At 39.8% G+C, this 23,169-nt stretch overlaps 2 protein-coding genes and 1 long non-coding RNA gene across 3 annotated transcripts; all 3 read left to right on the top strand.

Annotated features, from left to right (window-relative positions):
* The first annotated feature begins 835 nt into the window (after positions 1-835).
* Positions 836-1,908, top strand: LOC137878672 (uncharacterized). The gene is made up of 2 exons (XR_011103633.1): positions 836-1,058; positions 1,159-1,908. It is a non-coding gene; the product is annotated as an uncharacterized lncRNA (long non-coding RNA).
* Positions 1,909-5,519: 3,611 nt separating this feature from the next.
* Positions 5,520-13,570, top strand: LOC137878659 (cytochrome P450 2K1-like). Its single transcript, XM_068719038.1, has 9 exons — positions 5,520-6,269; positions 6,902-7,064; positions 8,423-8,578; positions 8,661-8,821; positions 8,986-9,165; positions 9,351-9,492; positions 10,989-11,173; positions 11,326-11,467; positions 11,544-13,570. Exons 1-9 carry the CDS (start codon positions 6,078-6,080, stop codon positions 11,741-11,743), a joined length of 1,521 nt encoding a protein of 506 aa, XP_068575139.1. The 5' UTR covers positions 5,520-6,077; the 3' UTR covers positions 11,744-13,570.
* Positions 13,571-16,024: 2,454 nt separating this feature from the next.
* Positions 16,025-22,630, top strand: LOC137878668 (cytochrome P450 2K1-like). Its single transcript, XM_068719053.1, has 9 exons — positions 16,025-16,252; positions 16,895-17,057; positions 18,419-18,574; positions 18,657-18,817; positions 18,981-19,160; positions 19,347-19,488; positions 20,793-20,977; positions 21,129-21,270; positions 21,347-22,630. Exons 1-9 carry the CDS (start codon positions 16,061-16,063, stop codon positions 21,544-21,546), a joined length of 1,521 nt encoding a protein of 506 aa, XP_068575154.1. The 5' UTR covers positions 16,025-16,060; the 3' UTR covers positions 21,547-22,630.
* The last annotated feature ends 539 nt before the right edge of the window (positions 22,631-23,169 follow it).

Here is a 23,169-nt window from a genome sequence, read left to right as displayed (position 1 = left end):
GTCCAATGCCATCCTTGTCGCCATTTGTGGTGGAAATGAATGTTATTAATTTTCTTGAGAGAAATAAATGCAACAAGAAAGCTCTCAAATGTCTTTAGGTATTTTATTGAACTGACACTTAGAATAATTCAGCTGAATGGTCAGAGCTCTTTTCCCACGGATGGTTCGGAGGTCTAACAACAAGTCAACGTTTTAAAGAGTGGGAGAGCAGACAGGCAGGCGTACTCCCTTTTCGGATGGAGCTAAGATGTCAAGGCCTTGGTAGGTGCTGCTGTTCCTGCAGTCATGAGAAAGGGTTAATTTGTCAGCTCTCACAGTCATCAGGTTGAGACAACAGCAAGTCACACATAAGATACATTTGTTTGGTTGCGAGTTCTGCTTGGGCAGCGTCTGCATGTACACAATGTTCAGAGTCAAGCGATACAAGTTACACCTCAAAAGAACAACGTGATAAATTGCCAGCTTTCTGACACATGGAATGTGAAACAGTAACAAATCTGTGCGCCTTATCAATTCTCAAAACAATGTGTTAAAGTTCTTATGTCCATTGTTCATGGGGTTTAATTCCCCAGGTGGCGTTGTTCGTTCCCTCTTATTTTTCCCCTAAGGCTCCCGCCACACTTGCCCGGCGTGACGTTAGCGAATGTCTGGTTGAGAGGGACAGTATGAAGTTAGCAGTAAAGCTGTAGAATTGTATCTAACCAGAGTGAGTTCTGGCCATGATTATAATACAGAGTTACAAGAAATAACAGTTAAACAAAAGGTGTGGGTTGGGTTAAGCTTCTCAGGAAGGACAAGGGACCTTGAAACTATCAGCACCCAAGATGTGTATTTATCAGTTCAGGGGGTGAACCCAACTCTCTGTAGTAGTGGATTTGCATGGGCTCAATACAGGTCTGTTTTACAGAGCAAAAGGAGTTTAGATGATTAGTAACCCTAGACCTTTTGCAATGGTATTCCAGGCCATACAAGTTTGAGCTTGTGTTTTAACCCTTCCCACTTCCTGGACAAGGAGGGTCAATTTATCAGGAGGGATGCCTTCATGCCCTTTTCTGCAGGTACAAAAACGTTGTCAGGGTTTTGTATTTTAGGGATTACAGAGAATTTCCACACATTGTGATCCAGTTTAACTCTTTGCAAATCTCTTTGTTCCTGCAGGTCGCAGGGTGTGTCTGGGAGAAAGTCTGGCAAAGATGGAGCTCTTCCTCTTCTTCACCACCCTCCTCCAGCACTTTCGTTTCACTCCTCCACCTGGAGTACCAGAGGAAGAACTGGATCTGACACTCCAGCTGTGGGCTTCACCCTCAACCCGACACCTCATGAGCTGTGTGCTGTCAGTCGCCAATGAGGAAGAGAGCTGTAGCATGGCATTATACTGTAACTGTACATGACCATGACATGAATATTGTTTAATTCACCCTCACAGGCAGCAGAACATACTGAGCAGCCAGAAAAGTACATCTATTTGTGTAAATATACAACAGTGGCATATTAGGGCTAATGAGCTGTCTCACTCTAAATAAGAGCATATATACGTCCACATTCCTACAGATTGTTGAAACCGTATACAAATTACAAAAAAAACACACTTAGGCTAGACACAGCTTCATTAGCCTACATATTCCTGCTTCCAGGTCACTGTTGATTATTTTGACAAAAGAATGTACTTGGTGTTGTACAATTTGTCAAGGGTTTACTTTCTTATACTGCATACAATTGCAGAAATCACATATGTATTAGCCCACTAGAAATCAATCAAGGCTTGCCTCTTCCTACAGCCGATACCCCATGTAGCCTGCATCTAAAAATTACAATAATGTACAATTATATACCAATATTTCTTTTATTTTGGTTCTTGTGTTATTTTTCTGTTCTAGAGAAATACTTGATTAAAAATACTGGACCTACTGTTTTCTTTAATGTTTTTGGATGGAAAACAAAAGGAGTAATAATTCTTAGGACTTGATAAAGGAAAAAATCCATTAAAACTGCTTTTAAAGTATTTGGTCAGCTGATTGTCAACCCTAAAGCTTCTTTTTGCTAACTTGTATTTAGCACATAGTTCCTTACATATTGGGAAACACTGTTATGGATTTTTCAATCAGCTTTCTAACACATGGAATAACACAGCAACCAAATAGGTTAACGACAGCTAAACAAAAAACCACCGTAACACCAATTTAAGTGAGAAATGCATCCCATCAGCCGAATACATTTTCAAATTAATTTCATGTCCACATGCTTGTCACATGTGCTGACCAGCATTGTCTTTGAGTTCTGTAGCCATGGTTTGGAGTTTAGAGATGCTTTGGTGAAGGAGCTGTCTAGAGCTGTGTTGTTTGGAATGAAAGTACAACAAGAGTCTGACTTGAAGAATCGCTAATGATTAAAATAGATATAAATGTATCCAATTTACATTCTTGTTGATCGTTACCATGTGGAAAAAAGACTCAAACCCAGCTGCTATATTATTTCGGGCTTTAAATTCAGCCCTTTATTGTGACACAATCTCGAACCTCGTTGTCCAGGAGGAATCAGCTATTCTCTGTCGTTCAACTGGAGTCCAAATCACTTGTCCAATGCCATCCTTGTCGCCATTTGTGGTGGAAATGAATGTTATTAATTTTCTTGAGAGAAATAAATGCAACAAGAAAGCTCTCAAATGTCTTTAGGTATTTTATTGAACTGACACTTAGAATAATTCAGCTGAATGGTCAGAGCTCTTTTCCCACGGATGGTTCGGAGGTCTAACAACAAGTCAACGTTTTAAAGAGTGGGAGAGCAGACAGGCAGGCGTACTCCCTTTTCGGATGGAGCTAAGATGTCAAGGCCTTGGTAGGTGCTGCTGTTCCTGCAGTCATGAGAAAGGGTTAATTTGTCAGCTCTCACAGTCATCAGGTTGAGACAACAGCAAGTCACACATAAGATACATTTGTTTGGTTGCGAGTTCTGCTTGGGCAGCGTCTGCATGTACACAATGTTCAGAGTCAAGCGATACAAGTTACACCTCAAAAGAACAACGTGATAAATTGCCAGCTTTCTGACACATGGAATGTGAAACAGTAACAAATCTGTGCGCCTTATCAATTCTCAAAACAATGTGTTAAAGTTCTTATGTCCATTGTTCATGGGGTTTAATTCCCCAGGTGGCGTTGTTCGTTCCCTCTTATTTTTCCCCTAAGGCTCCCGCCACACTTGCCCGGCGTGACGTTAGCGAATGTCTGGTTGAGAGGAACAGTATGAAGTTAGCAGTAAAGCTGTAGAATTGTATCTAACCAGAGTGAGTTCTGGCCATGATTATAATACAGAGTTACAAGAAATAACAGTTAAACAAAAGGTGTGGGTTGGGTTAAGCTTCTCAGGAAGGACAAGGGACCTTGAAACTATCAGCACCCAAGATGTGTATTTATCAGTTCAGGGGGTGAACCCAACTCTCTGTAGTAGTGGATTTGCATGGGCTCAATACAGGTCTGTTTTACAGAGCAAAAGGAGTTTAGATGATTAGTAACCCTAGACCTTTTGCAATGGTATTCCAGGCCATACAAGTTTGAGCTTGTGTTTTAACCCTTCCCACTTCCTGGACAAGGAGGGTCAATTTATCAGGAGGGATGCCTTCATGCCCTTTTCTGCAGGTACAAAAACGTTGTCAGGGTTTTGTATTTTAGGGATTACAGAGAATTTCCACACATTGTGATCCAGTTTAACTCTTTGCAAATCTCTTTGTTCCTGCAGGTCGCAGGGTGTGTCTGGGAGAAAGTCTGGCAAAGATGGAGCTCTTCCTCTTCTTCACCACCCTCCTCCAGCACTTTCGTTTCACTCCTCCACCTGGAGTACCAGAGGAAGAACTGGATCTGACACTCCAGCTGTGGGCTTCACCCTCAACCCGACACCTCATGAGCTGTGTGCTGTCAGTCGCCAATGAGGAAGAGAGCTGTAGCATGGCATTATACTGTAACTGTACATGACCATGACATGAATATTGTTTAATTCACCCTCACAGGCAGCAGAACATACTGAGCAGCCAGAAAAGTACATCTATTTGTGTAAATATACAACAGTGGCATATTAGGGCTAATGAGCTGTCTCACTCTAAATAAGAGCATATATACGTCCACATTCCTACAGATTGTTGAAACCGTATACAAATTACAAAAAAAACACACTTAGGCTAGACACAGCTTCATTAGCCTACATATTCCTGCTTCCAGGTCACTGTTGATTATTTTGACAAAAGAATGTACTTGGTGTTGTACAATTTGTCAAGGGTTTACTTTCTTATACTGCATACAATTGCAGAAATCACATATGTATTAGCCCACTAGAAATCAATCAAGGCTTGCCTCTTCCTACAGCCGATACCCCATGTAGCCTGCATCTAAAAATTACAATAATGTACAATTATATACCAATATTTCTTTTATTTTGGTTCTTGTGTTATTTTTCTGTTCTAGAGAAATACTTGATTAAAAATACTGGACCTACTGTTTTCTTTAATGTTTTTGGATGGAAAACAAAAGGAGTAATAATTCTTAGGACTTGATAAAGGAAAAAATCCATTAAAACTGCTTTTAAAGTATTTGGTCAGCTGATTGTCAACCCTAAAGCTTCTTTTTGCTAACTTGTATTTAGCACATAGTTCCTTACATATTGGGAAACACTGTTATGGATTTTTCAATCAGCTTTCTAACACATGGAATAACACAGCAACCAAATAGGTTAACGACAGCTAAACAAAAAACCACCGTAACACCAATTTAAGTGAGAAATGCATCCCATCAGCCGAATACATTTTCAAATTAATTTCATGTCCACATGCTTGTCACATGTGCTGACCAGCATTGTCTTTGAGTTCTGTAGCCATGGTTTGGAGTTTAGAGATGCTTTGGTGAAGGAGCTGTCTAGAGCTGTGTTGTTTGGAATGAAAGTACAACAAGAGTCTGACTTGAAGAATCGCTAATGATTAAAATAGATATAAATGTATCCAATTTACATTCTTGTTGATCGTTACCATGTGGAAAAAAGACTCAAACCCAGCTGCTATATTATTTCGGGCTTTAAATTCAGCCCTTTATTGTGACACAATCTCGAACCTCGTTGTCCAGGAGGAATCAGCTATTCTCTGTCGTTCAACTGGAGTCCAAATCACTTGTCCAATGCCATCCTTGTCGCCATTTGTGGTGGAAATGAATGTTATTAATTTTCTTGTAAGTACTTTGTGTCAGTGCATTCCTTATTTGTACACAGACTGCCTCAGGATACATGCGTCTCACAGTGTCAGGTCAAATTGGGTCAGGGCTTCACGCAACTCATACTCACACAACATAAAACACAGAAAGAAATTGTCTCTGACTTTGTTGAAAGTGTGGCTTACTGTGTCACGGGGTGTGGTGGAGTTCTCAAAAGCAGACATGACCAGAAGCAGAGTGGAATGGGTTAATGAACCAAGAACACAACAGGAAATTTACAGGAACACAGCAGGGAATCCAAAAACAAGACGAGAGACGAAATCTGGCAGGACAAGGCAGGGAGAGCAGGACGAGCCAAACGGGCAGGTTGACATGACAATGATCTGGCAGGCAGTGAGTGAGTGAGAGTGTGTAAAATGGAGATGTTTCGAGAAGGAGCAGATCCAATTCACAGCCAATCCTTGAACGAAACGTGTTGCTGGCATATGGAAATAGGTGGACTTTAAGGCAGTACGAAGCCTGAGGCTTTTCCGCAAATCGGGGGCTCTGTTGTTGACCATGTCAGACGCCGTTGTATCTGGATTACGACTAACTGGAATACGCCAGCCTGTTGGGTGGAATGCAATAGACCTCTATCTCATATGATATATTTTCTGTACTTCATAGTGTGATTCAGTTTGTAATTGTATTTGCTTTTGTTAGAGATTAAATACCTTTTGATTTTAACTTGAACCAGCTATTCGGTTTTATTTTGTTGACGGACCAGGAGCGAGGAAGGGGGGCTCCCTCGTTATTGAGAAAGTCTGAACACGACACTAACAGCTACACTGAATGATTGTGAGAGATAGAGTGACAGAAGAGAAGTAGCAGAGCTGTGGCTTACTGGCTGCCATGGAAAGCCTTTTTCTACAGTTCCCCAGTACAACCATTCTACTGGGCACTATTGGGATCCTACTCGTCTTGTATGTATTTTTCCCCAACGTTGACCATCAGAGAAAGGAGCCTCCAGGACCCAGACCACTGCCTGTGTTTGGCAATTTGCTGCAGCTGAATCTTAAGTCAGTCCACAGCACGCTGTTTGAGGTAAGTAAGTGATGCTAAATTGGCTGTATACTGTATTGTTCAAAAGTGTGGAATAATTTGTTATTTTGGTATTTTAACATAGATAAAAACAATATAATTCAGACAGAAATAGTATTATTTACATTTAGAATAGTTTTGCCTCCCGGTGTATATACATGATTTAAAATTGTATTTAGTCTTTTGCCCCTCTAGAATAGTGTCACAGTATCCCCCCTGTGATTTTTTTTAATTTGTTTTATTTGTTTTCCAGTCCAAAAACATGACCCAAGATCATATTTGAACCACAGTTGTGCAATCACCCAATAAACATTTTGGAAAGACGTTTTTCTTACGACCCTCTGCCGTCTACTTAGTGGTTAGATTGAACAGGATTTGTAAGGCCATTGGATGTTCAGCTGATATTCCCTGATCAAATTCCAATAGTGCTACATTTCCACGAACCTATTTCTGATTTTTAAGAATACCTTTGATAAAGTAACACACCTGTAAATTCCAGCTTGTTATAGGCATTATTGTTCACCAGACAGTGAAACAGGAACTTGTTCTTATTTATATATGATTTAAAGTCTGTCTTTGTTGCTAAGCTTCAAGTTATGTTCCCAATAACTGTTGATTTCATTTTTGTTTCATAGCTTTCCAAGAAGTATGGATCAGTGTTCACCGTGTATTTTGGACCCCAGAAAGTGTTAATTCTGGCAGGATACAAGACCGTGAAGCAGGCACTGGTCAACTATGCTGTGGAGTTTGGAGAGAGACAAGTCCCTCCATTAGGCAATGACTTAAGTGGTTTACATAGTAAGTATAAAGCAGTAGATTTTAGTGATAACAACTACAGTATAAGTTCATCTAGCTGATGCATACATTTGATCCAATGACAATGTTAACATCACACAGCTCACAGTCTACAGCCATAATAGCTGCTGCGTGTGGCACAGTTGTGCTTTGAGCTAGAAGCTTCTTCCATGGATGCCGCTGTTTCAATTGCTCCGCAATGCAAATGTTTAGTTTACAATACAAAATGAGTTCATACTGTTAAAGGGCATAGTTGTTGTGATTAGCCTTGGTAATGTGTGTACAAAAACAACAAAATGTGATTGCATTAGCCAGCCTTGGTCACTGGTTCAGATTATGATTGACCCCAAGGAAGAAACTCCTAATTCTTTTTGGCCTTCAGGCAGCGGCAGCAGGGAGAAGATTCTCTAGTTGGGGTGATTGAGGTTGTATGAGTTGACATCTGATGGTCTTCAGGCCAGGTAGTCCCTCTTGGTGCTATTCCTGAACCAGGCAGTGGTTCTGCCTGTCAGGATATTCTTTATGATGTAGGAAGCAGCACCTTGAGGATTAGCCTGAAGTCCATCAAGCATGTGATGTGGTTGAGACACTGACAGGCTTTTTGCATAGATAGAAGTTGATGAAGTCTTTGACAAGCCTCTGAAAGCAATTCATCATCACAGAAGTCAGGCATTTTGGTAAATTCATCCTCCTGGAACGATGAATGTAGCAAATTTCATGGCAATTCATCCAATAGTTGTAGAGATATCTCTGTCTGTACAAAAGTAATAGACCAATCGACTTATATTTCCATCGCTACAGCCATGGCGCTGGCAAGTGCTGTGTGCATAAAACAAGAACAGACTGGACAGGGTTGTTAAACTGGGTGATAAAATAACAGGGAAGCCAGTGTGCAGTAATACATGCTTGATAGACCAGTGCACCATGAATTTTGCTCACAATATCACAGCAGATCCAATGTACGCTCCAAGGCCTGAATGTGCACTTTTGTCTTTAGGGAGCAGGTATGTGATGCCCAGAATAAAAGATGACTTGCATGCTTTATCCCACGCAGCATTGAACTGCTTAACAAGTTTTGATCACATGGTCTGAACTTTTTTTCAACTGGCATCTGATGTCCTTAACTGATTTACCAAATAATGCCTTTTATGATGTTTTTCATATTTATTTTATTATGTGCCGTCATTTATGACTGTTAATGTTTTTTGATATTCTCGTATGCTCTTTGTGCATAGTGAAGTCCCCTGAGATAAATCATTCATCATTGAACTTCTTGCTGACATTTTTCGGAAATTATTGTAATCTGATTTCAAACACTCCAAATAACATTTGACAAACATGTGTACTTGATTTCACTTCAGGTACAGGAATCATATTTGCCAATGGAGAATCATGGAAAGAAATGAGGCGTTTTGCTCTGAGCAACCTGAGAGACTTTGGGATGGGCAAAAAAACAGCAGAGGAGAAAATCATTGAGGAGATTCAGAATTTGATCAATGTTTTCGAAAGACATGAAGGTAACTCTTCTCCTGTATTGTATATTGTCTTCATAAGGATTCTACATTGTTTGTTTTGCTCATTCATTTTTGTTTGTTTTAGGTAAACCCTTCAGTGCTACCCAGTCAATAAACTATGCAGTTTCCAACATCATCTGTTCAATTGTCTATGGCAGCAGATTTGATTACAGTGATACAGAGTTTAAACGTATGGTAGACCGAGCCAATGACAACTTTCGACTTTCAGGCTCTCCTTCAATACAGGTACCACTTTGTCTTTCATTAAATAAACTATAAGATACCTTTAGTGGGTTATAGTGAGAATTACAGACTCATGGGGCCATGGGCATGATTACTGACCTTTTATTGTGCCTTCTTGATATATTAATAACATGTTGAATGTGTTGTTCTCTCTTCAAATACAACAGCTGTACAACCTCTACCCCTGGATATTTCAATGGGTGAGCAACAGGATGCGTCTCAGGAAGAATGTTGCTGAAAACAGAAAACAAATAAAGCAGCTGATCGGACGTTTACAAGAAACGTTGAATTCTCAGATGTGCAGAGGATTTGTGGACTCGTTTCTGGAACACAAACAGAAACTAGAGGTATTAAAAGTGTGATATCATAATACAAGGTTTAAATCGTTTTTTAATGACTTAATTGATAATTCATAAAACATCACCACCATTCCATTTCTATGAAAACGGCCAATAGCTGGAGGATGAAAAATGTCAAGAACGCCTTTTTAAAATTAAGTTTTAACACATTACATTTTACACCTGTTAATAAGGATTTAGGGAATACTGAGTCATTCTACAACATGGAGAACCTTGTGGCAACTGTTAGCAACCTCTTTGCGGCTGGTACTGATACGACAGCAACTACGCTGAGATGGGGTCTGTTGCTCATGGCCAAATATCCTCAAATACAAGGTAAGTAATATGCTTAGACCGGTTGCAAGCAGATGCAGTCCCCAACTGTTGTACTTTACATAGTAGTTGAAATATGTTTTTAAAGATTATTTTTGTAGGCTTTTTTACTGTCATTTTATGCAGTCAAAGATTGACAGGAAAGAGGGAGAGAATGTGTTTGGTGCATGCAGCAAAGGTCCGTAGGTTGGATTTAAACACTTTCGGATTTCCAATGAGTCCACTTTTTCGGGGCCATAGGGAGCCTATGACTAGTAAATACAATTTTCATATTTGTTCTAATGAAATCTTGATACCTTGTAGTAAATTATCTGCCCAACAGGGGGCGGTGTTAAATCTTTTAAATATACCACAATTTCTGCACCATGTGTGCAGTTGTCATTTTGCTCATTACATCCTGACAGTAATCAATGAATCAAATGCTGTGATAAAAAAAATCTGGTATCTGACTGTTGCTGGACTGTAATAAGACCGACCAATTAATTCTACTTGCTTAAATTCCTGCCTGTCTGCGCGTATTCTGCTCGTGCATTCATTGCTCGTCACTGGAGTCTTTCACAAGCTGCTAGCTTGACAGCTGTGAGTAATGATAGCCATGTTTGTTGTTTACGTTCATTATAATGTTTGGCCAATGGTATGAAGGCAGATCAATGTCAAAATCCACAAGCACAAATGACATCCATGCACGTGTGTAGAGGTCACGCGTGTGCAACTCAAACAGCTGCGCACGCTAATTACTTTTGCGAGTACTTTCACATCACTCCATGCAGAACATCTCTGCTGTGTGAGCAAAATTGAAGCCTGTGAGGAGAAAACCATGCTTTGAGGGCGAGGAGCGTCCCCTGGTGCATGTCTTCTGTCACTGCTCTTTGGCTTTGGAGGAAGGCCTGAAGGGACGGGCTGTCAGTGTTGTCAACTTGGCTACTGTCTTGCTAGATTCAGCAACTTTTGAGCTAGTACTGCTAGCTACTTTCATTGGAAAAGACTATTACTGGTACTCTTGCCAGTTTCGCAAGATTACCAACCCTGCCTTTAACATTTCCTGACTGTTGTAACTTAGGAGAAATACTTTTTACTTCCAAACAGTGACTTTAAACTACAATTAACTTAAGATTCAATGACTGCTTCAATTCGTTTTGTTCATGGTATCATCCCCATTTAAATTTACACCTGGAAAAAGAACTCCATTGAAACGGTATTACTTTAGATATAAATGAGAAATTACTTGATTTCCTTAGTTTTGACCGATTACTACAAGTGCAATGTTCAACCAGCTGGTTATAAAATTACACTAATGGCATTGAGAAGGATTTTTTTCTAGCTTGTGTGAAATTCTGTGATATAGCAATTGCAATGTATTGTGGAGTGTGTTCACTCAAATGATTTGTTTCTGTGAGGGTTTGGTAAAAAGCATTCATGTTAGTCTTTCTAGAATTGGTGAAAAAAACTTTACTGCTGCTTTGTTTTTTAGCCACAGTATTTTATTTTCTAATTTCCAGACCAGGTCCAGGCAGAGCTGAGCAGGGTGGTTGGGAGCCGTCGGGTCAAGACGGAGGACAGGATGAACCTGCCCTTCACTGATGCTGTCATCCATGAGACACAGAGATTTGCTAATATCCTTCCCACCTCTATTCCTCACATCACCAGCGCAGATGTGACTTTTCAGGGCTATTTTATTAGAAAGGTAAGAATCTGACTGATGAAAACAAGTCTTCCACTTCACGCAGAATAATGAAACATGATGAGACTGCATGCTTGATTTTAGAAAGCTGTTTAACAGATAGTAGATAGTTTTTCTTTAAAACATTGTAAGCATTAATAAATGTCTCTTTCAAGGGGACCCCTGTGTTTCCTCTTTTGACATCTGTTCTGTGGGATGAAAGTGAGTGGGAGAGCCCATGCACCTTTAATCCTGCCCATTTCTTGGACAAGGATGGGAAGTTTGTCAAGAGAGATGCCTTCATTCCCTTCTCTGCAGGTTAGAGAGCTCAGCTAACACTTCTTTTCAATACCAATCGAAGTTTTCAGATTATCTGAAGCTTGTTCTCTCACAGGACGGAGGGCGTGTCCGGGAGAAAGCCTGGCTAGGATGGAGCTCTTCCTCTTCTTCACCTTCCTCCTCCAGCACTTTCGTTTCACTCCTCCACCTGGAGTCCCAGAGGAAGAACTGGATCTGACTCCGGCTGTGGGCTTCACCCTCACCCCGACACCTCATGAGCTGTGTGCTGTCAGTCGTGAGGGATTTCAAAATTAGTACTCAAGTATTGTCAAACACTTTTGCACAGTAGAAAGCTTTTGAGATTGTAATGCCACTGAAAAAGAAACACTGCTATCTACTTTGAAACCATCTTATTCAACACATTTGATCTTTAACTTAAGTGCTGAAGCAAGGTTGGTGTCTCAGTAAGAAAATGGGATAACATTTACAGCTGCACCAATCAAACTGCTAGAAAAGCTACATCATATTTTTGATTAATTAACCAAAACATCAAAGTGTTGAAACACTGTCACCATAGGGCAGAGATTGTTATTGATTTATCATATATTTTATGTTATCATTATAGCAGCCATCTTTGGACATTATTTGTCAGCTGTAAGACTTCACAGCAACACCTTGCACTACATTTCATTTCCAATTGTGAATCACTATAAAGTAATGGTAAAGTTGTATTGTGTATATTATATATACATATATTGTCATATATGCCTTAGATAAAACTTGTAATACTTGTCTACTTACCTCTTGAACAGAGAACGGTCCCACATTATGTGCTTAGAATGATTTCATTTGGCACATAATATTACAACACATTCTCACTCCCAACTCATCAAATAATTACGCTTGGTCAGTGGCTCGAAGCTTCTAACTGACTCTAGGTTTCCCTCTACCGTCAGTTTTGGACACGCAGAGATGCCTCTCAGTTTCCAATTGTTAGATTTAGTGTCTTTTCAAAAAAACTTCTGTCTTCACAGAGAGTTAGGTTTGGGCAACAAAACCACTTAAATAGGTAAGCATGTGGTTGACGTTAACTTGACTGCCTTAACGATCCACGTTAATACCGAGTGACTAACGACTTATGTTACTAGCGACTCACGTGACTAACGACTGCTGTGACACAATTTACTGTTTGTTTCGCACGGGACACAATCAGTCCTGTGTTTTAATGTGTAAATAATATAGAAAACTACTTTACAAACTGCTGTTCAACAGTTTGGAATTACCCATTATTTTGAGGTTTGTCTTCTATAATGGCTATTTCACCATAGATAAAAACAGTATAATTCTTTTCTATACGGCTGTTTTCTGTCCTGGCCCCACAGTGGTGGAATGAACTTCCCACTGACGTCAGGACAGCGGAGTCGCTGCCCATCTTTCGGCGCAGGCTGAAAACCCACCTCTTCAGGAAGTGCTACCCTGAGCCTTCCACTTAGCACTTATTGTTTTCATACTAGCTTGTTGCACTTATTGTATTCGTATTACTTATAGCACTAACTGTTTTTCTTGTTTCTGCCCTGTACTTTGGCTCTGAGTTATGCTCTGCTTCATGCTCTTAGATGCTTGTTTGGAGAAGGAAATGTACTTATGACCTCTGGTGACTAGTAGTTCTTTTGATTACCAATGTTGAATGCACTTATTGTAAGTCGCTTTGGATAAAAGCGTCTGCTAAATGACTGTAATGTAATGTAATGTAATGTTGATTGTCTAATGACTTTTTTTTTTTACAATGAGATGCTTCATTCACCTACATATTCCTGCTTCCAGGTCACTGTTGATTATTTTCACAAGTGATTGTACTTGGTTTTGTTGTAATTTGTTTACTTTCTTATATTGCAGGACGGTGTTGAAAATCACCTCATGTATTAGCACACTATGAATAAATGTAGACCTTCCTCGTCATATAGCTGATAATTAATTTAGCTTGCATCTAAAATTACAATAATCTACACCTATATATCATTTTTTTTAAATAATAATTTTTTAATAAAAATTACTGGACACATTTTGTGATGAAAAAAACAAAGAAGTATTTCTATCGATTAAATAAATGGAAAGAATATATTAAAACTGCTTTTAAACTTTCATTTGGTCTGTCAATATTTCTTCTGGCTAACTTGTTTACCCATGGTGCCATGGTGGTACAGAAAAGAAATGTGACTTTACCTCTCTATAGCTATCCTTACTTCATGCTACATAAATTAGTAAACTGTATAGTTATCCTCAATAAGCACTTCTCACTAGTTTTTATGACGTCAAGCTTTGCCTCACCTGTACCACGTCCATGCCTCTTTCAGACACCCACGAGTCGTGCTTCTTCTGCCTTTCGTTTTACTTCTCCACCTGGAGTTAGAGAGCCGAACTGGATCTGACACCAGCTATGTGCTTCACCCTCACCCCTTCCCCTCATGAACTGTGTGCTGTCAGTCACCAATGAGGATGGGAGCAGGAGCTATTTAAAGGGAGGGAGACAGGACAAAAGGAAAACAAAAATCATATCAATAGCTATTACTGTTTTGGTCCACCACCCGGACTCATAGGAGGAGGCTTGCCAGCTGTGGGTAAATATAGTACATAGTAAGTGTTATTCTGTTAACAAACCTTTGGATCTGATCTGCTGCTACCTGATGAACCATCCCGACCCCTTAGTCATCTGGGACCGGTCTACTTTCTGTTCCCAGAGTCAGAACTAAACATGAAGAAGCAGCGTTCAGTTTTTCTGCTCCACATATCTTTTGCCTTATGTTTTGATGCTTTTAATGGTTTTATGTGAAGCACTTTAAATTATCTTGTTGTTGAAATGTGCTATACAAATAAACTTGCTTTGCCTTGCCTTTCTACTAAGGCAGTACAACTTTAAAGTTACTGTGACAAACTTTAAATTGGTTATGAAACTGTCTCTATTTAATCCTGATGCCTCTATATGACCTATAAGGAAAAGAGATCATTAAAGGGAAGATTGGCTGTTTCTATATAGTTATACTTAATGCTTGTCAGCAGTGCCACCAGGTAGGATTCCATGCCAATCAGGTGAAATCATGCAGGTTCACCAGAAACTCCTTCAAGTCAGACTCCAGCGCCCTGCAGTCGGAAGCTCCGGCGAAAGGATAGCTCTGTTCCCAGCAGCAGCATCTCCTCCATCTGCCAGGAGCAGAGCTTTGCTCGCTGATCCTCCAGTCCCAACTTTTGTTCACAGGGGCCGCCAAAGTCAACACATGATCAAATTTCCTTGTAGTAGCTTTAAATATTACCATAATATTCTGGCTTTTTTTAAGTTGTAAGGATCACAATGGCGTCTGTTTAGTTGTTTCATAGCTTTCCAAGAAATATGCCGGCGTCACCTCCAACCTGTGCCGGTTCCCCAGCCCATCCCAGCAGTGCACGGGGAGATCACAGGGACAGACACACACTCTGACGGAGCCACCATGTTAGAGACTGTTCCTGTCAGTCAGAGTGTGGCTACACCCACAACCCCTCTACCCGGTCAGACTGACCAGATCTGGATAGGTGTGCAAGCAAGTCGACAGGCTTGACCTGTAGACAAGTGCAGATCATATGGCCTTTGGGGGGAGAAGAGAAAAAGTTGTACTGACATTGATGTGATAATGTTGATGTTTATTTGTTGCTTGATTGGAAAGAGACCGGTGTATGTTGAAATGTCTCCATTTGAGTTAATCTTGGTTTATGCTATGTGCTGTCTGAATAGCCATTTTCAGTTAAAGTGTCCCTATGATGTTATTGACATAACACTTAAAAGAGGGGGAGATGTCATATACGGTTGCGCATCTACTGGGGGTTATACGGGAGCTCTGGGAAATGCATGAAGAGGGAGACACATGATGATCCATTAAAACCAGCGGAGCAAATTAAGACGCTTCTATTGCATTGATTTACAGCAGTATCGTGATAATATTGTATCGTGGGACCTCTGGTGATTCCCACCCCGAGTAAATATAGTACATAGTAAGTCTTATTCTGTTAAACCTTTGGAGTCTGTGATACATTCAACTTAACAGTTGTACATTTGTCACAAACCGGGCAGCACGGGCATGACAAGTTATTTAATAACTTAAAGGCAGAATAAAAAGCAAGCTCAAACTAACAGTGGCGTGTGAAGTCAATCATTTCGGCAGTGTAGGTGAGTGCATGAGTGGAAAGTGTGTATGCAATGTTGTATAGTGCAGAAACAAACCATAATCTCAACCAAAAACCAAATGGGTGTAAGGAGAGAGGGACCAACTGAGACTAAAGAGGGGTTTTAACAGGGCCCATGTGTTGCCAGTGTTAATGATGAGCTCAGGTGTTTCCACTCTACTGATGACCCTCTCCCACGCCCACCTCCAATACCTGCAGGGGAAAATACCACACAAACAAAGTAACAGACAGACAGGGCAGAGTGGGTCGTCACACATTACCTTAAGGACAATAAAAGTGTAAGGGAGGAATCTTAGGGTATATATGTGCATATCACTCTGTCAAGTAAAATTAGGACAAAGTTTCACTCTAATACTCACACAACATTAAACACAAAAATATTGTCTCTGACTTTGTTGAAAGTGTGGCTTACTGGCTGCCATGGAAAGCCTTTTTCTACAGTTCCCCAGTACAACCATTCTACTGGGCACTATTGGGATCCTACTCGTCTTGTATGTATTTTTCCCCAACGTTGACCATCAGAGAAAGGAGCCTCCAGGACCCAGACCACTGCCTGTGTTTGGCAATTTGCTGCAGCTGAATCTTAAGTCAGTCCACAGCACGCTGTTTGAGGTAAGTAAGTGATGCTAAAGTGGCTGTATACTGTATTGTTCAAAAGTGTGGAATAATCTGTCATTTTGATATTTTAACACAGATAAAAACAATATAATTCAGACAGAAATAGTATTATTTACATTTAGAATAGTTTTGCCTCCAAGTGTATTTACATGATTTAAAATTGTATTTAGTCTTTTGCCCCTCTAGAATAGTGTCACAGTATCCCCCCTGTGATATTTTTTTTAAATTTTTTTTTATTTGTTTTCCAGTCCAAAAACGTACAAGTGACCCAAGATCATATTTGAACCACAGTTGTGCAATCACCCAATAAACATTTTGGAAAGACGTTTTTCTTAGGACCCTCTGCCGTCTACTTAGTGGTTAAATTGAACAGGATTTGTAAGGCCATTGGATGTTCAGCTGATATTCCCTGATCAAATTCCAATAGTGCTACATTTCCACGAACCTATTTCTGATTTTTAAGAATACCTTTGATAAAGTAACACACCTGTAAATTCCAGCTTGTTATAGGCATTATTGTTCACCAGACAGTGAAACAGGAACTTGTTCTTATTTATATATGATTTAAAGTCTGTCTTTGTTGCTAAGCTTCAATTTATGTTCCCAATAACTGTTGATTTCATTTTTGTTTCATAGCTTTCCAAGAACTATGGATCAGTGTTCACCGTGTATTTTGGACCCCAGAAAGTGTTAATTCTGGCAGGATACAAGACCGTGAAGCAGGCACTGGTCAACTATGCTGTGGAGTTTGGAGAGAGACAAGTCCCTCCATTAGGCAATGACTTAAGTGGTTTACATAGTAAGTATAAAGCAGCAGATTTTAGTGATAACAACTACAGTATAAGTTCATCTAGCTGACGCATACATTTGATCCAATGACAATGTTAACATCACACAGCTCACAGTCTACAGCCATAATAGCTGCTGCGTGTGGCACAGTTGTGCTTTGAGCTAGAAGCTTCTTCCATGGATGCCGCTGTTTCAATTGCTCCGCAATGCAAATGTTTAGTTTACAATACAAAATGAGTTCATACTGTTAAAGGGCATAGTTGTTGTGATTAGCCTTGGTAATGTGTGTACAAAAACAACAAAATGTGATTGCATTAGCCAGCCTTGGTCACTGGTTCAGATTATGATTGACCCCAAGGAAGAAACTCCTAATTCTTTTTGGCCTTCAGGCAACGGCAGCAGGGAGAAGATTCTCTAGTTGGGGTGATTGAGGTTGTATGAGTTGACATCTGATGGTCTTCAGGCCAGGTAGTCCCTCTTGGTGCTATTCCTGAACCAGGCAGTGGTTCTGCCTGTCAGGATATTCTTTATGATGTAGGAAGCAGCACCTTGAGGATTAGCCTGAAGTCCATCAAGCATGTGATGTGGTTGAGACACTGACAGGCTTTTTGCATAGATAGAAGTTGATGAAGTCTTTGACAAGCCTCTGAAAGCAATTCATCATCACAGAAGTCAGGCATTTTGGTAAATTCATCCTCCTGGAACGATGAATGTAGCAAATTTCATGGCAATTCATCCAATAGTTGTAGAGATATCTCTGTCTGTACAAAAGTAATAGACCAATCGACTTATATTTCCATCGCTACAGCCATGGCGCTGGCAAGTGCTGTGTGCATAAAACAAGAACAGACTGGACAGGGTTGTTAAACTGGGTGATAAAATAACAGGGAAACCAGTGTGCAGTAATACATGCTTGATAGACCAGTGCACCATGAATTTTGCTCACAATATCACAGCAGATCCAATGTACGCTCCAAGGCCTGAATGTGCACTTTTGTCTTTAGGGAGCAGGTATGTGATGCCCAGAATAAAAGATGACTTGCATGCTTTATCCCACGCAGCATTGAACTGCTTAACAAGTTTTGATCACATGGTCTGAACTTTTTTTCAACTGGCATCTGAAGTCCTTAACTGATTTACCAAATAATGCCTTTTATGATGTTTTTCATATTTATTTTATTATGTGCCGTCATTTATGACTGTTAATGTTTTTTTGATATTCTTGTATGCTCTTTGTGCATAGTGAAGTCCCCTGAGATAAATCATTCATCATTGAACTTCTTGCTGACATTTTTCGGAAATTATTGTAATCCGATTTCAAACGCGTCAAATAACATTTGACAAAAACATGTGTACTTGATTTCACTTCAGGTACAGGAATCATATTTGCCAATGGAGAATCATGGAAAGAAATGAGGCGTTTTGCTCTGAGCAACCTGAGAGACTTTGGGATGGGCAAAAAAACAGCAGAGGAGAAAATCATTGAGGAGATTCAATATTTGATCAACGTGTTCGAAAGACATGAAGGTAACTCTTCTCCTGTATTGTATATTGTCTTCATAAGGATTCTACATTGTTTGTTTTGCTCATTCATTTTTGTTTGTTTTAGGTAAACCCTTCAGTGCTACCCAGTCAATAAACTATGCAGTTTCCAACATCATCTGTTCAATTGTCTATGGCAGCAGATTTGATTACAGTGATACAGAGTTTAAACGTATGGTAGACCGAGCCAATGACAACTTTCGACTTTCAGGCACTCCTTCAATACAGGTACCACTTTGTCTTTCATTAAATAAACTATAAGATGTACCTTTAGTGAGTTATAGTGAGAATTACAGACTCATGGGGCCATGGTCATGCATACTGACCTTTTATTGTGCCTTCTTGATATATTAATAACATGTTGAATGTGTTCTCTCTTCAAATACAACAGTTGTACAACCTCTACCCCTGGATATTTCAATGGGTGAGCAACAGGATGCGTCTCAGGAAGAATGTTGCTGAAAACAGAAAACAAATAAAGCAGCTGATCGGACGTTTACAAGAAACGTTGAATTCTCAGATGTGCAGAGGATTTGTGGACTCGTTTCTGGCACACAAACAGAAGCTAGAGGTATTAAAAGCAAGTGTGATATCATAATACAAGGTTTAAATCTATAATTATTAATTTTTGATATAAATTCATGAAACATCACCATTATAATTCTATGAACACAGCCAACAACTGGAGGATGAAAATGGTTTTAGCTCCTTTTTAAAATGAAGTTTTAACACTTTTGATTATTCACCTGTTAATAAGGATTTAGGGATTACTGAGTCATTCTACAACATGGAGAACCTTGTGGCAACTGTTAGCAACCTCTTTACGGCTGGTACTGATACGACAGCAACTACGCTGAGATGGGGTCTGTTGCTCATGGCCAAATATCCTCAAATACAAGGTAAGTAATATGCTTAGACCGGTTGCAAGCAGATGCAGTCCCCAACTTTACATCATGTGATGCAGTCAAAGATTGATGCATGTTTATCCATCTGTTCTCCCCCTCTTTCTTGTCAAAGGTCCGTAGGTTGGAATTAAACGCTTTTGGATTTCCAATAAGCCCAGTTTTTCGGGGCCATAGGGAGTCTATGACTAGTAAATACAATTTTCATGTTTGTTCTAATGAAATCTAGATACCTTTCAGTAAATTATCTGCCCAACAGGGGGCGGTGTTAAAACTCTTCGCTATACCACAGTGTCTGCACCATGTGTGCAGTTGTCATTTTGTTCATTACATCCTGACAGTAATCAATGAATCAAATGCTCTGACAAAAAAAATCTGATATCTGTGACTGTTGCTGGACTGTAATAAGCCCGAACAATCAATTAATTCTACTTGCTTAAATTCCTGCCTGTCTGCACGTATTCTGGTGTGCATTCATTGCTCGTCACTGGAGTCTTTCACAATCTGCTAGCTTCACAGCTGTGAGTAATGATAGCCATGTTTGTTGTTTACGTTCATTATAATTTTTGGCCAATGGTATGAAGGCAGATCAATGTCAAAATCCACAAGCACAAATGACATCCATGCACGTGTGTAGAGGTCACACGTGTGCAACTCAAACAGCTGCGCACGCTAATTACTTTTGCGAGTACTTTCACATCACTCCATGCAGAACATCTCTGCTGTGTGAGCAAAATTGAAGCCTGTGAGGAGAAAACCATGCTTTGAGGGCGAGGAGCGTCCCCTGGTGCCCCTAGTTTCTCAAGATTACCAACCCTGCCTTCAACATATCCTGACTGTTGCAACCCAGGAGACTTAGTTTTTACTTCCAAACAGAAACTTTAAACTACAATTAAGAGTCAATGACCGGTTAAATTTGTTCTTTCCATGGTATCATCTTCATTTAAACTTAATAACACCTGGAAAAAGAACCCCATTGAAACTGTATGCATCAAGAGTACTTTAGATATAAATAAGAAATTACTTAATTTCCTTAGTTTTGACCGATTACTATAAGTGCAATGTTCAACCAGCTGGTCATAAAATTACACTAATGGCATTGAGAAGGATTTTTTTTTTTCTAGCTTGTGCAAAATTCTGTGATATAGCAATTGCAATTTATTGTGGAGTGTGTTCACTCAAATGATTTGTTTCTGTGAGGGTTTGGTAAAAAGTATTCATGTTAGTCTTTCTAGAATTGGTGAAAAAACTTTACTGCTGTTTTGTTTTTTAGCCACTTTCTTTTATTTTCTAATTTCCAGACCAGGTCCAGGCAGAGCTGAGCAGGGTGGTTGGGAGCCGTCGGGTCAAGACAGAGGACAGGATGAACCTGCCCTTCACTGATGCTGTCATCCATGAGACACAGAGATTTGCTAATATCCTTCCCATCTCTATTCCTCACATCACCAGCGCAGATGTGACTTTTCAGGGCTATTTTATTAGAAAGGTAAGAATTTGACTGATGAAAACAAGTCTTCCAGTTCACGCAGAATAATGAAACATGATGAGACTGCATGCTTGATTTTAGAAAGTATAAAGATAGGAGATCATAGTTTTTCTTTAAAACATTGTAAGCATTAATAAATGCCTCTTTCAAGGGGACCCCTGTGTTTCCTCTTTTGACATCTGTTCTGTGGGATGAAAGTGAGTGGGAGAGCCCATGCACCTTTAATCCTGCCCATTTCTTGGACAAGGATGGGAAGTTTGTCAAGAGAGATGCCTTCATGCCCTTCTCTGCAGGTTAGAGAGCTCAGCTAACACTTCTTTTCAATACCAATCGAAGTTTTCAGATTATCTGAAGCTTGTTCTCTCACAGGACAGAGGGCGTGTCCGGGAGAAAGTCTGGCTAGGATGGAGCTCTTCCTCTTCTTCACCTCCCTCCTCCAGCGCTTTCGTTTCACTTCTCCACCTGGAGTCCCAGAGGAAGAACTGGATCTGACTCCGGCTGTGGGCTTCACCCTCACCCCGACACCTCATGAGCTGTGTGCTGTCAGTCGTGAGGGATTTCAAAATTAGTACTCAAGTATTGTCAAACACTTTTGCACAGTAGAAAGCTTTTGAGATTGTAATGCCACTGAAAAAGAAACACTGCTATCTACTTTGAAACCATCTTATTCAACACATTTGATCTTTAACTTAAGTGCTGAAGCAAGGTTGGTGTCTCAGTAAGAAAATGGGATAACATTTACAGCTGCACCAATCAAACTGCTAGAAAAGCTAAATCATATTTTTGATTAATTAGCCAAAACATCAAAGTGTTGAAACACTGTCACCATAGGGCAGAGATTGTTATTGATTTATCATATATTTTATGTTATCATTATAGCAGCCATCTTTGGACATTATTTGTCAGCTGTAAGACTTCACAGCAACACCTTGCACTACATTTCATTTCCAATTGTGAATCACTATAAAGTAATGGTAAAGTTGTATTGTGTATATTATATATACATATATTGTCATATATGCCTTAGATAAAACTTGTAATACTTGTCTACTTACCTCTTGAACAGAGAACGGTCCCACATTATGTGCTTAGAATGATTTCATTTGGCACATAATATTACAACACATTCTCACTCCCAACTCATCAAATAATTACGCTTGGTCAGTGGCTCGAAGCTTCTAACTGACTCTAGGTTTCCCTCTACCGTCAGTTTTGGACACGCAGAGATGCCTCTCAGTTTCCAATTGTTAGATTTAGTGTCTTTTCAAAAAAACTTCTGTCTTCACAGAGAGTTAGGTTTGGGCAACAAAACCACTTAAATAGGTAAGCATGTGGTTGACGTTAACTTGACTGCCTTAACGATCCACGTTAATACCGAGTGACTAACGACTTATGTTACTAGCGACTCACGTGACTAACGACTGCTGTGACACAATTTACTGTTTGTTTCGCACGGGACACAATCAGTCCTGTGTTGTTTTAATGTGTAAATAATATAGAAAACTACTTTACAAACTGCTGTTCAACAGTTTGGAATTACCCATTATTTTGAGGTTTGTCTTCTATAATGGCTATTTCACCATAGATAAAAACAGTATAATTCTTTTCTATACGGCTGTTTTCTGTCCTGGCCCCACAGTGGTGGAATGAACTTCCCACTGACTAAATAATTTTTTAATAAAAATTACTGGACACATTTTGTGATGAAAAAAACAAAGAAGTATTTCTATCGATTAAATAAATGGAAAGAATATATTAAAACTGCTTTTAAACTTTGATTTGGTCTGTCAATATTTGTTCTGGCTAACTTGTTTACCCATGGTGCCATGGTGGTACAGAAAAGAAATGTGACTTTACCTCTCTATAGCTATCCTTACTTCATGCTACATAAATTAGTAAACTGTATAGTTATCCTCAATAAGCACGTCTCACTAGTTTTTATGACGTCAAGCTTTGCCTCACCTGTACCACGTCCATGCCTCTTTCAGACACCCACGAGTCGTGCTTCTTCTGCCTTTCGTTTTACTTCTCCACCTGGAGTTAGAGAGCCGAACTGGATCTGACACCAGCTGTGTGCTTCACCCTCACCCCTTCCCCTCATGAACTGTGTGCTGTCAGTCACCAATGAGGATGGGAGCAGGAGCTATTTAAAGGGAGGGAGACAGGACAAAAGGAAAACAAAAATCATATCA

The sequence above is a fragment of the Cebidichthys violaceus genome, unplaced genomic scaffold (genome assembly GCF_023349555.1).
Source record: "Cebidichthys violaceus isolate CVI_PGR_0920_01 unplaced genomic scaffold, fCebVio1.0.p SCAF_23, whole genome shotgun sequence".
In the NCBI taxonomy this organism is placed as follows: domain Eukaryota; kingdom Metazoa; phylum Chordata; class Actinopteri; order Perciformes; family Stichaeidae; genus Cebidichthys; species Cebidichthys violaceus.
Note: the sequence above shows the minus strand (reverse complement) of the source record. Positions and strands in the feature narration are given on the sequence as shown.

Bases quoted from the DNA above. Each gene is read 5' to 3' on its own strand.
- LOC137878668 (XM_068719053.1), top strand. From the start codon at position 16,061: ATGGAAAGCCTTTTTCTACAGTTCCCCAGTACAACCATTCTACTGGGC. The intron at 18,575-18,656 runs GTAACTCTTCTC...TGTTTGTTTTAG, and splicing joins CGTGTTCGAAAGACATGAAG to GTAAACCCTTCAGTGCTACC. The intron at 20,978-21,128 runs GTAAGAATTTGA...GCCTCTTTCAAG, and splicing joins AGGGCTATTTTATTAGAAAG to GGGACCCCTGTGTTTCCTCT.
- LOC137878659 (XM_068719038.1), top strand. From the start codon at position 6,078: ATGGAAAGCCTTTTTCTACAGTTCCCCAGTACAACCATTCTACTGGGC. The intron at 9,166-9,350 runs GTATTAAAAGTG...CCTGTTAATAAG, and splicing joins AACACAAACAGAAACTAGAG to GATTTAGGGAATACTGAGTC. The intron at 11,468-11,543 runs GTTAGAGAGCTC...GTTCTCTCACAG, and splicing joins CTTCATTCCCTTCTCTGCAG to GACGGAGGGCGTGTCCGGGA.